Below are 15,804 nucleotides of genomic sequence, written 5' to 3'. Positions count from 1 at the left end.
CAGCATTGTTACCTTTCCATGAGTTTGTAGTCTTTTATATAATTTGTGTTGTTGAATTCCAACTTTAAGCCATGGTAATCTGATAAGATACATGGGGTTATTCCAATTTTTTGTGTGTCTGTTGAGATTTGCTTTGTGATGAGAATGTGGTCAATTTTGGAGAAGGATCCATGAGGTGCTTAGAGGAAGATATATTCTTTTGTGTTTGGGTGGAATGTTCTATAGAGGTCTGTTAAGCCCTTTTGAGTGATAACATGTTAGTTCCCTTATTTCTCTGTTAAGTTTCTGTCTGGCATACCTTTCCAGTAGTGAGAATGGGGTGTTGAAATCTCCCACTATTAGTGTGTGGGGTTTGATGTGTGACTTAAGCTTTAGTACTGTTTCTTTTACAAATGTGGGTGCCCTCGTATTGGGGGCATAAATGTTCAGAATTGAGACTTCATCTCGATGAATTTTTCCTGTGATGAATATGAAATGCCCTTCTTCATCTCTTTTGATTAATTTTAGTTTGAAGTCTATTTTGTTAGATATGAGGATAGCTATGCCAGCTTGCTTCTTAGGTCCATTTGATTGGAAAGTCTTATCCAAATCCTTTACTCTGAGGAAATGTCTGTCTTTGAAGTTGAGGTGCTTCTGAAGTCATATAATCCTTACAAACTGGGTTTTTACCATAGAAAGTTGTAAAATGAACAAGAGAGGGGGCTCAATGATTAAGAGTACTGGCTGATCCTCTACAGGACCTTATTTGATCCCATCACCCCCATCATCTTCCAGGGAATCGAATGCCCTCTTCTGGCCTCCTTGGGCAGCAAGCAAACATATGGTGCACAGACATACAGACATACATTCATACATGCAGACAAAACGCCCATACACGTAAAATAAAGTTTTTAACTGTAAAAATGGCTTTCATAAAAATATGAAGTAGAGGCAACTGTAAAACAGGAACACTATTATATTGACTTATCTCTGAGTATTGAAATTCATTCAACATGAATCCTGAAATGTTATTTACTGAAAATGGGAATATATCCAAAGGACTGCATGTCCTAATACAGAGACTCATTCATATCCATGATCAATATTGCTGTATTCATAATAGCTAGGAAAAGGAATTAGCTGAGATGTCCATCACCTGATGAACAGATGATGAAAATGTGGTACGAATACACAATGAAATTTTATCTATCACTTTAAGGGAATAAAATTTACAGAAAGATGGAAGGAGAATATGTAATACTACTTAGGCAACCCAAGCCCAGAAAGACAAAGCTTCACATTCTCTCTCATATGTGGTCCTAGCATCAAATAGTTAGGATTGTGTGTTGAGTTTGGTATGTCTGTGGAGGTTAGGAAGCTACAAAGGACCCATAATAAGGAAGAAGACACAGGAAGGGAAAATACAGCAGAGCCTATGTGATAGGAAAGTAGAGATGGGGAATCATGGGGCTAAAGGCTTCAGTTTGGGTGGGAGTGGCAGGATGAGGGGTATGGAGGTAGTGGTGAGTAAACCAAAATTAAGGATATAGGAAAAAGCTTTTGGGAACCCTCTAGGCAAGCAAATTCTTTTTTAAAAAATTAAGAAGGGAGTTTGAACAAAGCTACCTTCAGTGGGTGGATAAATGTTTCCCCCAGAAGACATAGGTTATTAAATGAAAAACTCAATGCTGGTCATGGGATACTTCCTATGAGTTACTGGTCATGGTAGCCCCAGAAGCCACCAAAAACAACGTAGATTAGCGCTATTGCTCTTTGTTTCTCACCAAAACTAGATAAAATTCCTATTGGTGAAAACACCTGGCTACAAGGCACAGAAAGCCCAAGTTCAAATTGACCTAAAAATGTCTCCTGGCTAGACTTCATAGTACTGGAAGGTGCTATGCGCTCCACTAGGGCATAAATGTCCTCACTTTCCCGCTGGTGCACTCCGAATGCTACAACACTGACCTTCCAGGCAAGATGCTCCACAGGTACAATGGTGACATGCCTGTTACAGAGGTAAGTAACCAAATGGTTCATATTGAAGGCCAGCTCCACAGACAATCCATGCTTGGTACTGTAAACCTTGTTGAAAACCCCATGTCTGGGGAGGTCTCTAGGGCAGGTGAATCTCCTACCTTTGTTTTTGCTAAGTGGACATGTCAAACTGCCTTTAAAATATCTATGTGTATAGCCATAGATGGGTGGAATTCTCAACTTTGGTCATTGCTTCTTTTTGCAGTAAATCAATGGAGAGACCCATACCTGGCCATAGGGCTGAGAGTAAGTGACTGTTAAGTGCTCAGCTCTAAATGGTACATTGATATCAACCCTCCCAAGGCTCAGAGATCATCACAGAACAGGGAGCAGAAAGTGTGGCAAGAGCCAGAGGATGGGAAGGATGCCGTGGATTGCTGTCTTCTGGACAAAACATAGTCAGTGCACTCATGAACTCACAGCAGCTATGGTTACTACACAGGATCAACTCAGTCACAATACCAGCATGCATGAGGGAGGCCCTTAGATTCCACCCGTAGCTAAGAAGTCAGCTACTGGCAATTAATGATTTCTGGGGATAGGTAGTCATTTTTCTTCAGAGACATAGCTGCAGGTAAGTTCAATGTTCATGTTGACAGCAATAATTGAACTTGGGGTTCTTTTTTAAAGGATATGGAGGTTCCCGCATGTAGGGGAACACAGAGGGAATGGTATTGGTAAATTTGGAGTTAATGTGATCAAGATATATTGTATACATATGTGAAATTGTCAAAGAATGAATTTAAAATATTTTTAAATTTAAAAAGAAGATCGCTTTCCAAAAGATCCATATCTAATGAGTCTTAAGTTTTTCTTTTACAATGGATTCTTTTCATTCTAGAAACATGCTTAAGACTTGACTAATTTCAAAAATAAAAAAGGAAGTAAGGTTTCCTTGGGCTTGTCTTCTCATTCGAGATATTATCTTCTCTACCTCCTTTCAGTGTCAAAACAGAGCCATTGTTTCTACAGTGCAGGTTCAGTGGCTTGTACATAACAGGCACACAAATATTTACTTAACAAAGAAAGATCTTAAACTAATTACTGCTTTTTGCCTTTACTTCCTCACTACCAACTGTGTAAACCCAAACAATCTTAACTATCATTTACTGAAACTACTTTCTTAGGGGTTCACCAGCAAGGGAATAGAAGTGGCTGGAAGTGTGATCTGCCTGATTTGGATCTTCATCTCAAGAGTACCCTTACTCTTGAAGCTTGGAGAAATTTCCCCAATATTGCCATAGCTCAATTACCCCTTTTACAGAACTGGAGTCATTGTGTGGATTAAATTTGGTAAAATAAATCCAAAGTTAACACACTATGTTAGAAGCAACAAGCAATCAGATATGATGTAGTGTCACTTTTTTATTATCTCACTTCATCTACACACAGTTCCAACACTATTGACAATATTAGTGACCTCAGTAATATATTAGTCGATGGGTATGTGCTTTTAATTTTAAGCTTCTAGTTAATTATGGAATTGAATGAAGAAAACATTATCTTCAGCATTCTAAATCTGATAGAACTTAAAATGCTTTGTTCTTTCATGGCTTTCCCAAGATAAACCCAGAAAACTCATTTGTGAAAGAAAATACTTCTGCAGAAAACAGGGGGAAAAAAACTATTTGCAGTCACAGGCTGCACGTGACTTGCTAGTTTGTGACAGATGTTAGATTAAATAAGCAGGAGTCGATGGGCGGTGGTGGGGCACGCCTTTAATCACAGCACTCAGGAGGCAGAGGCAGGCAGATCTCTGTGAGTTCAAGACCAGCCTGGTCTACAAGAGCTAGTTCCAGGACAGCCTCCAAAGCCACAGAGAAACCCTGTCTCGAAAAACCAAAATAAATAAATAAATAAAATTAAAAAAAAAAAAAATAAGCAGGAGTCATTGGTAAGGCTCACTCATACTTTGAGAATTCCTCTCTTAAGAATACCATAACAGGCCAGGCGGCAGTGTATGCCTTTAATCCCAGCATTGGGGAGGCAGAGGCAGGCAGAACTCTGTGAGTTTGAGACCAGCCTGGTCTACAAGAGCTAGTTCCAAGACAGCCTCCAAAGCCATAAAAAAGAATACCATAACCTACCCTCAAAGTATATTTTTGGTAAGGAAAAGCTATGTTTCAGCTCAACATAAACAGCTGAGCTTCAGCCAGTAGCAGATATCCAACAGAGTAAACCATGAACAATATAACAAATGCCTAGCTAGGATGGGAGAGATGGCTGAGCAGTTACAAACACTTGTTCTTCTAGAGGACGTAACCTAATATCAGTTCTCAGAAACCATGTGGTGGCTCACAAATATCCACAACCCCAGTTCTAGGTGATCCAATGCTCTCCTCTGGCCTCCACAGGCCCTACCACATACATGGTATAGACACGCAAGCACACTTTTACAAAATAAGTCGTTAGTTTTTTAACTCGTTTTAAAAAATGCCTAGTTCCCAGTCAGATTCTCTATTTTGTTTCTGTGTGCAGCATATAAAAGTCTGTGGCTACATGGCTGGATGGAACTCTCTGAGCTGCTCCTGATTCTGAGGGTTGCCTGATTCAGTAATAACTCTTTGTCCAATAAAACCTATTAAATTTAATTTGTCTCAAGTTTTCCTATTAATTAGTACAGTATTCCACTGAGATCATTTTATAACAATAAAATGACCTTTAGTTTCTTTTGTAAGTAGAACATTATTATGTTATGGGGTAGTGTTAATGAAGATGAAGCTTCTTATTCCTTTCTTTAACTCTTAATTATTTCCCTCCACAGCAGCTGGGACAACTCACACAGAGGATGGAGCTGGTCAGCAACCCAGCATGGATGGGGCTGAAAAGGCCCCACCCACTCCTACTGTTCTTCCCCATTTTGGTAAATCACAATGCTCATTCTGAATTGGAAGGTCATATTTTAATTTTATTACATAAGTGTGCACATGTACCCATGCAACATGCCCTTGCATAGCTATGGAAGCCAAAAGACAACTTTCAGGACTTGGTTCTTACCTGCCAGGATGTGCATTTCATTCAGGTCATCAGACATGGCAGCAAATGACTTTAAGTTAAATTTTTCTTTTATTTTTTATTACTTCTGTAAAGCAACACTTAAATGAATAATAATTACATGAGCAAGCATTTGTAGATGATGGAGAAAACAAATCATGCCCCTCCTTTTTCTTTGTGGGTTTTTTAGACAGGTTCTCAAATAGCACAGGCTATCGTCAAATTCACTATGTAGCTAAGGATGATCTTGAATTACTGATCCTCCTGGCCCCATCTCCCAAGTGCTGGGATTACAGGGATGACACCATGATGATGTGAAATCAAGCTTCTTAATGTTAATCAATATACAATACAAAACAACAGTAATGTGGCTAGGGTTTTCCACTTACTAAATAATATAGTCTAAGCAAAACTTTTAGGAAAGCTAAAATGCAAATATTGCAAACAGCAACCACAAATTTCTACTTTTCTTTGCCTTTTGCAGTGCCCTCTTTTGCTAAGATTCAAACTAGTCCTGGAGAGACAGAGTTATAATGACAGCATCGGGAATAGAATTAGGGCTGATACTTATGGCTAGGGTATTCAAGGTTGCCAACATAGCTAACAATCCAAACAAACATATTTGTCCTTTCTCTGTTAGGGTTATATGTTTTGTTTTGTCATCTTGCCATGATATTGAATGAAACTTAAACACTTTGCAGTTAAAATCAAACCTTGATTTATGGCACCTTAAAAAGCTCAGTCCCCTGAACACATTCCAATTTGAATCAGTGTATCTCCATTTGGAAAAAAAAAAGTCTGTTTTAAATACTTTCAATTGAAAAAGTTTGCCATTTGAATTGTTAAAGGTTCACAAAGGTAAAGATATTGGAATGGTGAGGCGTAATTTTTTTTTTTTTTTGGTCTGTACATTCTGCTACACAATCTGGGAGTTTTTATACATACAAAAAATCAAATTAAAATTTTTTAACTAAGATCCAGTCAAAATGTATGTTTTTACATTGAGCTCCAACAAAAGGCTCAGCCTTGTTCCAAATTTTCACTTACATAGCCATTAACCTAGTGGCTGGCTCTGTTTAATTCCCCATATAGAAACCATCTTGATACGATGATCTCTTTCAGCATCTCTTCCCAGGAGATGATGAAGCTAAAACTGGCTTTTTTCCAGGCCGCTTTTGTTGTGATGGTCCATTTTCAGAAGCTGGCAGTCAAGCAAGGGAAGCCGTTCTAAGTAGGGCAGCAGAGAGAGGGAGGGTGGCACAAGCATCTACAAGTATCAAGGCATGGATGAGAGCAAGTAAGAAAAAGAACTGAAAAGGAATTTTCCATTTCGGAAAGCTTTCTTTCCTTCTCTTCTTTTTTTAGAGACAGTGATTTTGACGAGAGTGATACCCAGGAATGTCTCACGACCTAAAACTTCTGCACAGGATTCCATACCTAACAAATTCTGCACCAGATACTTATTCCCGAGCTTCCAAGTAACATCTGCCCATATTTAGGGATTTTCACATTCACCGTCTTTCACCTGTAAATACTCTCAAGAAAACACTCATAAAAAAGGAGAACCGAATCCAGCTCTAAAGCGTAGTTCAGCTGTACTCTCTCACAACCTCGGGTCCCAGGTCCCAGAAATAAAGGGTCTGCCATCTGCCCAACTCCGTCGTGGGATATTTGTACCCGCTGTGTGAAGATATATTGCTGTGGTTGACTTAATAAAGAGCTGAATGGCCAATAGCTAAGAAAGAGGTGTAGGCAGGACTTCCTGGCAGGCAAAAGAAGTAGGAGGAGATAATCTAGGCTCCTGGAAAAACAGAAGGTGCAAGAAGGGAGTGGGTAACACAAGATAGAAGGTAGATTAATGTGGTGATATCTTGTTTGTACAAATAAAGCATGTCTGAAGATGGGGGCGGGGGGCGGCACTTACCAGTAGCTAACCATAGAAGTCTGGAGGTCTATACATACAGACCTATAAATGTGTTACTTCAAGTTATAAGAGCTAGTTAGGAACAAGCCTTAGCTATAGGCCAAGCTTTCATAATTAATAAGAAGTTTCAGGGCCATTATTGGCGGGCTGGAGGGAAACTACTACTATACAACTCAGCTTGCGTTAAATCACCTCAGTTTACTTCGCCTCAGTTCTACCTCGGCTTGCTTCAGCTTTCCTCTGCTTGGCTCAGCTTGCTTCGACTCATCTCAGTTAAATCTCAGCTCCCCTCAGTTCACCTTAGCGTCCCTCAGCATACCTCAGCTTACCTCATTTTACCTGGGTTTATCTTCAGCTGGCCTCAGCTCGCCCCTGCTAACCTCATCCAACTTCAGCGGGCCTCAGTTGACCTCAGCCGGCTCCACCCACATCACCGCCCGCTTTGGGCGAGCGGCTCCCTATTGGCCGCTCCGGCCCTGGCACCGCCTCTGGCCCCGCCCCGTGTTCCGCTTGGTTTCCGTCGCCAAGGACGCGGCGTCGGTTGGTTGTCAAGATGGCTGCGGCGCGGTCGCAGCCGCCGGCTCTGCCGCCGTCGCCCCGCGAGGCCGCCGCCCTCACCGCTGCCGTCGCCACCGTCGCCACCGTCGCCGGGGCCGCGAAGCCAGCACTGCCGCGGCCGAGCCCGTGACGCGGAGCGGGAGACGCGCGGGCCCGGAGCGCTGAGGAGGAGGGAGGCCGAGCGGCCATGCGGGCGGCGCTGGGGTGAAGGATGCTGGCGGGCAGGCCCGGAGCCCAGAGCGCAGGCGCGGGCCGCTCGGACTCGCCGGGCGCCAAGGACGGCGGCAGACGGCCGCGACCCTGCGCTTACCTATATCCTTCCCTCCGGCCGCGGCCCGGGACTCCCGGGAGCACGCGCACAGGGGCACGGAAACGGGCAAGTCATTCCGAGTCCGGATATTCGCTCTAGCAGCTGCCACCCCACCCCACCCCACCCCACCCCGACCTACAGCGACACGCTTCTGTCCTACAACCTGACCTCGTCCCCTGCCACCGGGCTTCCCACACCCACGCCTGCACTTGGCTGTCACGTTTGTGTGAATTTTAAAGTGCATCGGCCCTGTGTGAGACGGGCGGACAGTACGGATATTCTTACTTTGCGTAGATACTTAGTGCTTAGTCGAGTCTCTCGGAGAAATGCAGAGTAAAATCTGACTCTATTCCATAGTTGACACCCCACCCGGCCCCTCCCAGAGCGGCTGAACCCAAGCAGGTTGTGATCATTTCGTTTCCTTCTCTGCCCATTCTGTTATCAAACAGAGAAAAGGAAAAGCAGGGGACCCGAACCTTGACCATCTGGATTAGTTCTGATTTTTCCCTAACAAATAGTTGAGCTCGCATTTGGGGTTACTGTTGGTAACATAGTGGGGATGTCAGTAAACTTTGCTTTTAAAGCATATAATGCATTTTTATTCTTCCAGAGAATACCATGATAATTAGAATTTAGCCTTTGTATCCTCAAAGGTCTTTGGCTAACAGTGATGATGTTGTATGGCCATCTCTATTTTTCTCAAGGAATGGAATATCTTCACTTGGGTTCCTTCTACCACCACTACCCTCTCTCCATCTCCTTAGCTCCTTAGGTTCCAACTTCTTCTGAAATTACAGTTTTAACAGCAAATCACCAATTTTCGATGGGGTCTCTCCTTCTGTAGACCTTGCTTTGGGTTCTAAGGATTCACACAGATCTACTGGGGAAGACTGGTATGTTAGAGTTCCATTAATGCCAAAACACCCTCTCAGATGGCACTTCCCCAAACTTCCCTCCCTAGGTCTTTGTTCTCTGGGACAGCAGCCCTCAATAGCAGCTGCTAGCTCTTGTCATCTTGTCATCTTGTCTTGTCTTTCTGCTGCCACAAACTGTCTTCTCAGAGATGTGGTCTGAAGTAAATACTATTGTCTTACAAATTTTATTCTTCATGCTTGACATTGTATTTCTTCTTTTTTCTTTTTCAAGACAGTGTTTCTCTGTGTAGCCTTGGCTGTCCTGGAACTCAATCTGTAGACCAGGCCGGGCCCTGAACTCAGATCTGCCTGCCTCTGCCTCCTGGAAACTGGGATTGAAAGATGTGTGCCACCCTACCTCAATAGCATTGTATCTTCTTATATACTAAACTCCTAATATATTGTCCATAAATTGTCTCTATTTCAGAATACAAGAAAATGGCTCATTGACAAAGCATCTATCTCTTCCTTTATTTTCATTAATGACAAATCACTTTTTAATTTCTATGGTAGGAATATTGAACCAAGCAAGAAAGAGTAAGGAGATGAAATTAAAAAGTACTGATGTAGTTCAAGAGTGTTTAAGTGGAGGCAGTAGGAACAGGGTATAGTTTAATAGATCTGGCAAGGAAATGCATTGTATGACTAATAGTTACTTGTATTGATAACCTAATTGGAAAAAACTAAATGGGGAGGTGAATGCCCATAGTATTCTTTGTTATTTTTTAATATTAACTACATAGAAATTACATTTGTGGGGACAGAAGTTTAGGGGCAGTTGTTATGATGATGCTTACAAAAAATATTTAAGTATCTAAAAACTTCAGTACCATTTTTAAGTGATGGAAAGAGAAACATCTTTATAGCATAGTAAGCAAGATCACACTGCTCTATTAAGGATGCTCCAAGTATTATATGTGCTAATGTATGGACTAGGTTTTATGTGCAGTAGAATTATCTGGATAAATTTAGGAGTATATAGGTTTCAGAACATTACATTTGTGATTTTCTATATGTTCTTAATAGCACAAACATTGAGCAAAATTGTCTTCTCCTGATGTGTCTTCCCCCATCCTTCTCATCTGGCCCAAAGCCCCTCCTGCAATGCTGTCTTGAGAGAAGGGAGCTATCTTTGCCTTTGCTGCTGACTTTAAAAAGATAACCATCTTCTTGTGGTCTGATCCTAATAAAGGACTCAACAGGAAAAGGAAAGACAAAGCTAGACCTGCTTCTGTGCTGTTAACCCAGTTCCCTTCCCTTTCATATAATTGTTAAAAATCCTTTAAAAGACACCTTTAAAAATATGTGTGTGTCTTTGAGTTTTGTTAATGACAGAATTTTAGTTAAAATGAAGACAAAATTAATTCTCTCCTGTGGAGGAAGAAAGTTGGTAAAATGACAAAAAAAATGATTAAAAACAAGTAAGCTCCCATTATAAAAGGATCAAACACAAAGGTCAAATGAATATTATTTTGAAATACAGAGTTTCTTTATAATATTGATGTCAAAACGCTATAAGAACCTGGAATTAACACATTTTGAATTAACAAATCATTTATAACATAACATTGTTGTATATATTTATTGTAGTTTCCATTATTGTCAACAACCAATTTTGGACCTCAATTTTTGGGAAAAAGCTGTTAAACAGCTGTTTATTATGAAGCAGACAAGGAGTCATGCCATATAATTTGTAACCTTGCTATAATCTCACTCATATCCAGATCTCATAATGGAGAGCTAAATACTTACATCAGCAGTTCTCAACCTGTGGGTCACAATTCCTTTGGGCTTCAAATGACTTTCTCACAGGGTTTCCATATCAGATATTTACATGACAATTCATAACAGTAGAAAAATTACAGTTATGAAGTAGCAACAGAATTTATGGTTGGGGGTCACCACAAAATGTGGAACTATATTAAAGGGTCACAGCATTCGGAAGGTTGAGAACCACTGAGTTAAGTGGTAATTCAATTTATTGAAATTCAAAATCATGAAAAACACAGAAATGGTGTGATAAATTAGACACTAGTCAAAGTCCAAATAAATTGGGAAAGCCAATTGATTATGTGATTGCAGCTTAAGGAATGGTTACTTACATGTGAACTTCAAATTATTAGGATCAGCAAAGTATGCAATTTCCTCTAGAAAAATTTTATGAGCAGATGACTTATTCTCTCTCTCTCTCTCTCTCTCTCTCTCTCTCTCTCTCTCTCTCTCTCTCTCTCTCTCTCTCTCTCTCTTGAAGACTGTGTAGCCCTGGCTGTCCTGGAACTCTCTTTGTAGACCAGGCTGACCTCAAACTCAGAGAGATCTGCCTGTCTCTGCATCCTGAGTTCTAGGACTAAGCCCCCCCCCCCCGAGCCTGGCTGTCCCATTGTCTTTTGATAAGCCCTCAACAGGGATTTTAGAGGAGGAAAGTTTTATTCCTAAACACTGCAATTTTTTTCGTTCAGATTTTTTTATTTGAATTACAAACAAAATATTGTTTTACATGACAATCCCAGTTCCCTTCTCCCTCCAGTCCTTCCCTACCACCTCCCCAACTAAAACACTACCTATCACATATCCTTTCTGCTCCCCCTGGATGGGGAGGCCTTCCATAGGATGTCATCAGTCTATCATATCCTTTGGGATAGGGCCTAGGCCCACCCCTGTGTGTCTTGGCCCAGGGAGTATTACTCTATGTGGAATGGGTTCCCAAAGTCTACACCTATGCTAGGGATAAATACTGAACTACTATAGGAGGTCCTGTAGATTTCCCAAGTTTCTTAAATGAAACCCATGTTCCTGGGGTCTGGATCAGTCCCATGTTGGTATCCCAGCTATCAGTCTGGGGAGCAAGAGTTCCCCGATGTTCAGGTCAGTTGTTTCTGTGGGTTTCACCAGCCTGGACAAGACCCCTTTGCTCTTCACTCATCCTTCTCTGCATCTGGATTCCAGTTAGTCATCAATCTCATTATCAGGAGAGGGCATTTAAGGTAGCCTCTCTGTTGCTTGGATTGTTAGCTGTGTCATCTTTGTAGATCTCCAGACATTTCCCTAGTACCTGATTTCTCTGTAAACCTAAAATGCCTCCCTCTATTATGGTATCTCCATTCTTGTTATCTTCTATTCTTCCCCTGACTCAATCTTTCTGCTCCCTCATGTCCTCTGCATCCCTCCTCTTCTCCCCTTCTCATTCTCCTAGCTCCCTCCCCCCTTTTCCCGTGCTCTCAATTTGCTCAGGGGATCTTGACCCTTTCCCTTTCTCCAGGGGACCAGGTATGTCTCTCTTAGGGTCCTCCTTGTTTACTAGATTCTCTGGCAGTGTGGATTGTAGGCTGGTAATCCTTTACTCTGTCTAAAAGTATACATATGATTAAGTACATATCATGTTTGTCTTTTTGTGATTGGGTTACCTCACTCAGAATGGTTTCTTCTAGTTCCATCCATATTCCTGCAAATTTCAAGATTCCATTGTTTTTTTCTGCTGAGTAGTACTCCATTGTGTAAATGTACAACATGTTCTCTATCCATTCTTCAGTTGAGGGGCATCTAGGTTGCTTCCAGGTTCTGTCTATTATGAATAGTGCTATGAACATTGTTGAACAGATGTCCTTGTCATATGAATATGCTTCTTTGGGGTATATGCCTAAGAGTGGAATTGCTGGATCTTGTGGTAGACTCATTCCTATTTTCTTGAGGAGTCGCCATACTGATTTCCAAAGTGACTGTACAAGTTGGCACTCCCACCAGGAATGGAGTAGTGTTCCCCTTTCTCCACATCCTCTCCAGCATAAACTGTCCTTGGTGTTTTTGATTTTAGCCATTCTGACAGGAGTAAGATGGTATCTCAGAATTGTTTTGATTTGCATTTCCCTGATGGCTAAGGATGTTGAACACTTCTTATGTGTCTTTCAGCCATTTTAGATTCCTCTATTTAGAATTGTCTATTTAGTTCTGTACCCCACTTTTTAATTGGATTATTTGGGTTATAGGTCTACTTAAGTTGCTTATCTGTTCTTGATTTAATTTTGGTAAGTGAAATCTGTCCAGAAAATTGTCCATTTCCTTTAGGTTTTCAAATTTTGAGGAATATAGGTTTTCGAAGTATGACCTGATGATTCTCTGGATTTCCTCTGTGTCTGTTGTTGTGTCCCCCTTTTCATTCCTGATTTTATTAATTTGCATATTCACTCTCTGCCATTTGGTAAGTTTGGATAAAGGTTTGTCTATCTTGTTGATTTTCTCAAAGAACCAACTCTTCATTATCTTGATTCTTTGTATTGTTCTCCTAGTTTCCATTTTACTGATTTCAGCCCTCAATTTGATTATTTCCTGGCGTCTGCTCCTCCGGGGTGTATTGGCTTCTTTGTGTTCTAAAGCTTTCAGTTGTGCTGTTAATTCTCTAGTGTGATTATTCTCCTGTTTCTTCATGTGGGCACTTAGCACTATGAACTTTCCTCTTAGCACTGCTTTCAAAGTGTCCCATAGTTTTGGGTATGTTGTGTCCAAATTCTCATTGAATTCTAGGAAATCTTTAATTTCTTTTTTTATTTCTTCCTCGACCCAGGAATTGTGCAGTTGGGTATTAGTTAATTTCCATGAGTTTGTAGGTTTTCTGTAATTCGTGTTATTGTTGAATTCTAACTTTAAAGCATGGTGGTCTGATAAGATACAGTTATTTCCATTTTTTTGTATCTGTTGAGGTTTGCTATGTTGCTAAGTATGTGGTGGATTTTAGAGAAGGTTCCATGTGGTGCTGAAAAGAAGGTAAATTGTTTTGTATTTGGATGGAATGTTCTATAGATTTCTGTTATGTCTAATTGTGCCATAACTTCTATTAGTTCCTTTGTTTCTTTGTTAAGTTTCTGTCTAGTATTCCTGTCCAGTGGTGAGAGTGGGATGTTGAAGTCTCCTACTATAAGTATGTGCAGTTTTATGTGTGATTTGAGTTTTAGTAATGTTTCTTTTACAAACGTGGATGCCTTTGTATTTGGGGCATAAATGTTCAGAATTGAGATTTCGTCCTGATCAATTTCTCCTGTGATGAGTAGGAAGTGACCTCCTTCATTTCTTTTGATTGATTTTAGTTTAAAGTCCAATTTATTGGATATTAGGATTGCTACCCCAGCTTGTTTCTTGGGTCCATTTGATTGGAAAATCTTCTCCAACCTTTAATTCTTAGGTACCGTCTGTCTTTGAAGTTGAGATGTGTTTCTTATATGCAGCATAAGGATGACTTCTCTCTTCTTAATCCATTCTGCTAATCTGTGTCTTTTTATAGGAGAGTTAAGACCATCAACAGATGGATATTAATGACCATTGATTGTTCATTCTTGTTTGTTTTTGATTTGGTGATGGTGGCGAAATTATGTGTGGGATTCTATCCCTTTTTCCTTTTGGCTGTTGGTAAAGTGGGATTATCTATTGCCCATATTTTTCTGGTGGTAGTTAACTTCCTTGGGTTGCAGTTTTCCTTCCAGAACTTTCCGTAGGGCTGGATTGGAGGATATGTATTGTTTGAATCTGGTTTTTTCATGGAATATCTTGTTTTCTCCATCTATATTGATTGAAAGCTTTGCTGGGTATAGTAGTCTGGGCTGGCATCCATGGTCTCTTAGTGTAGGTAGCATAACTATCCAGGACCTTCTGGCTTTCAGAGTTTCCATGGAAAAGTCAGGTGTAATTCTGATAGGTTTGCCTTTATAAGTTATTTGACCTTTTTCTATTTGGTGTTCTGTAGGCTTCTTGTATTTTCATTGGCATGTCTTGTTTTCTTGTATGATTTTGTTGACTGTGTTTTTTGCGCCTTTGAGTTGGATTTCTTCACCTTCTATACCTATTATTCTTATGTTTGGTCTTTTCATGGAATCCAACACTGCAATTTGTTTTTTATTTTATACTGTAAACTAAAGGATCTGTTGAAACATGTAACTCATCTACTCCCTGTTACTAAGTCTTTCATTTCCTTACATATAGCCCCCCAAAAATACCTTACCAGTAGCTATCCAAATATCTGCTAATGAGTAAAAATATGCATTTTCATTTTTTCATGATTTTTTTGTTTGTTTTTTTGTTTTCAGGACAGGGTTTCTCTGTGGCTTTGAAGGCTGTCCAGGAACTAGCTCTTGTAGACCAGGCTGGTGTTGAACTCACATATATTTTCCTGTGTCTGCCTCCTAAGTGCTGGGATTAAAGGCGTGCACCACTACCATCTGGTTTAAGTTCATGATTTCTAAAGGTGACTTATTTTCCCCTCAGGGAAACATATTAGTTGTCCCATAAAAGCATTATAGTGTCATTACCATGAGGCTCTAATTACATCAGACAGTCTTGACACCCACTAAAGATGTAAACTATTGTTCTTAACTAAATGGCATCACTAGAGATATGAAAATCCATCTTGAGAAAAATTTAGAAGAAGAACGCAAGATACTACTACAGCAACAAAAAATATGCCGGAATCGAGCACGTAAATATTTCATAGAGTCAAGCCGGAGAAGAAAGTAAGTCATTGTATTTTATTCAGAAATATAGAAATTCAATGTTATTCTAAGTTAATAGTTTCTCTACTTTGAGGTGCTTCCTAGACTTGAGTCATGACTGTGGTTTATTTAAAGAACAAATGATCAAGATCCTCACGATTTTGTAAGTTTTCTTTTTCTGCCTAGAGTACCATGTCTGTTTTCTAGCTACTGAGTGTGACTGTCATAGTTTCTTGTTACAGAACAGTTTGCAACACTGACAGAGGTGTTTATTAAAATGACTATGAAATATATTAATGTCTTATTGGTTTTGTATATCATAATTAATTAAAAGATCAGCAAGTATTTAACTTCAACTAGATTATAATGATTTGATTTACTCTTCAATTCATATAGTTTTTTATGTGCTAAGCTCCTCCGTTCAATTACAAAAAGAGGGGAAAGGTGAATGCTATCTGTGGAGACTATAAACTAAAATGAAGTAAAATCAAAAGTGTCCAGCCACTTCTTATCACTTTTAGGATTTTTAATTATTAAATTTGTTTTGTTTTGTTTCTTGAAGACAAGGTTTTTCTATGTAGCCCTGACTGTCCTGGAATTCACTCTGTAGACAGG

The 15,804-nt window shown here is 40.1% G+C and overlaps 1 protein-coding gene across 3 annotated transcripts in view; it reads left to right on the top strand.

The window, feature by feature from the left end:
• The first annotated feature begins 7,489 nt into the window (after window positions 1-7,489).
• Cep126 (centrosomal protein 126) overlaps window positions 7,490-15,804 on the top strand; it is a 71,917-nt gene continuing 63,602 nt past the window's right edge. For all 3 annotated transcript variants that reach the window (XM_027415159.2, XM_027415158.2, XM_027415160.2), the window contains exons 1-2: window positions 7,490-7,804; window positions 15,088-15,210. In XM_027415159.2, the coding sequence (XP_027270960.1) occupies window positions 7,704-7,804; window positions 15,088-15,210 (224 nt within the window). In that variant the 5' untranslated portion in view covers window positions 7,490-7,703. The remainder of the gene's footprint in view (window positions 7,805-15,087; window positions 15,211-15,804) is intronic.

Source organism: Cricetulus griseus, chromosome 4, assembly GCF_003668045.3.
Source record: "Cricetulus griseus strain 17A/GY chromosome 4, alternate assembly CriGri-PICRH-1.0, whole genome shotgun sequence".
NCBI lineage: Eukaryota > Metazoa > Chordata > Mammalia > Rodentia > Cricetidae > Cricetulus > Cricetulus griseus.
The sequence above is the reverse complement of the archived record's forward strand: the minus strand, read 5'-3'. Positions and strand labels throughout refer to the sequence as shown.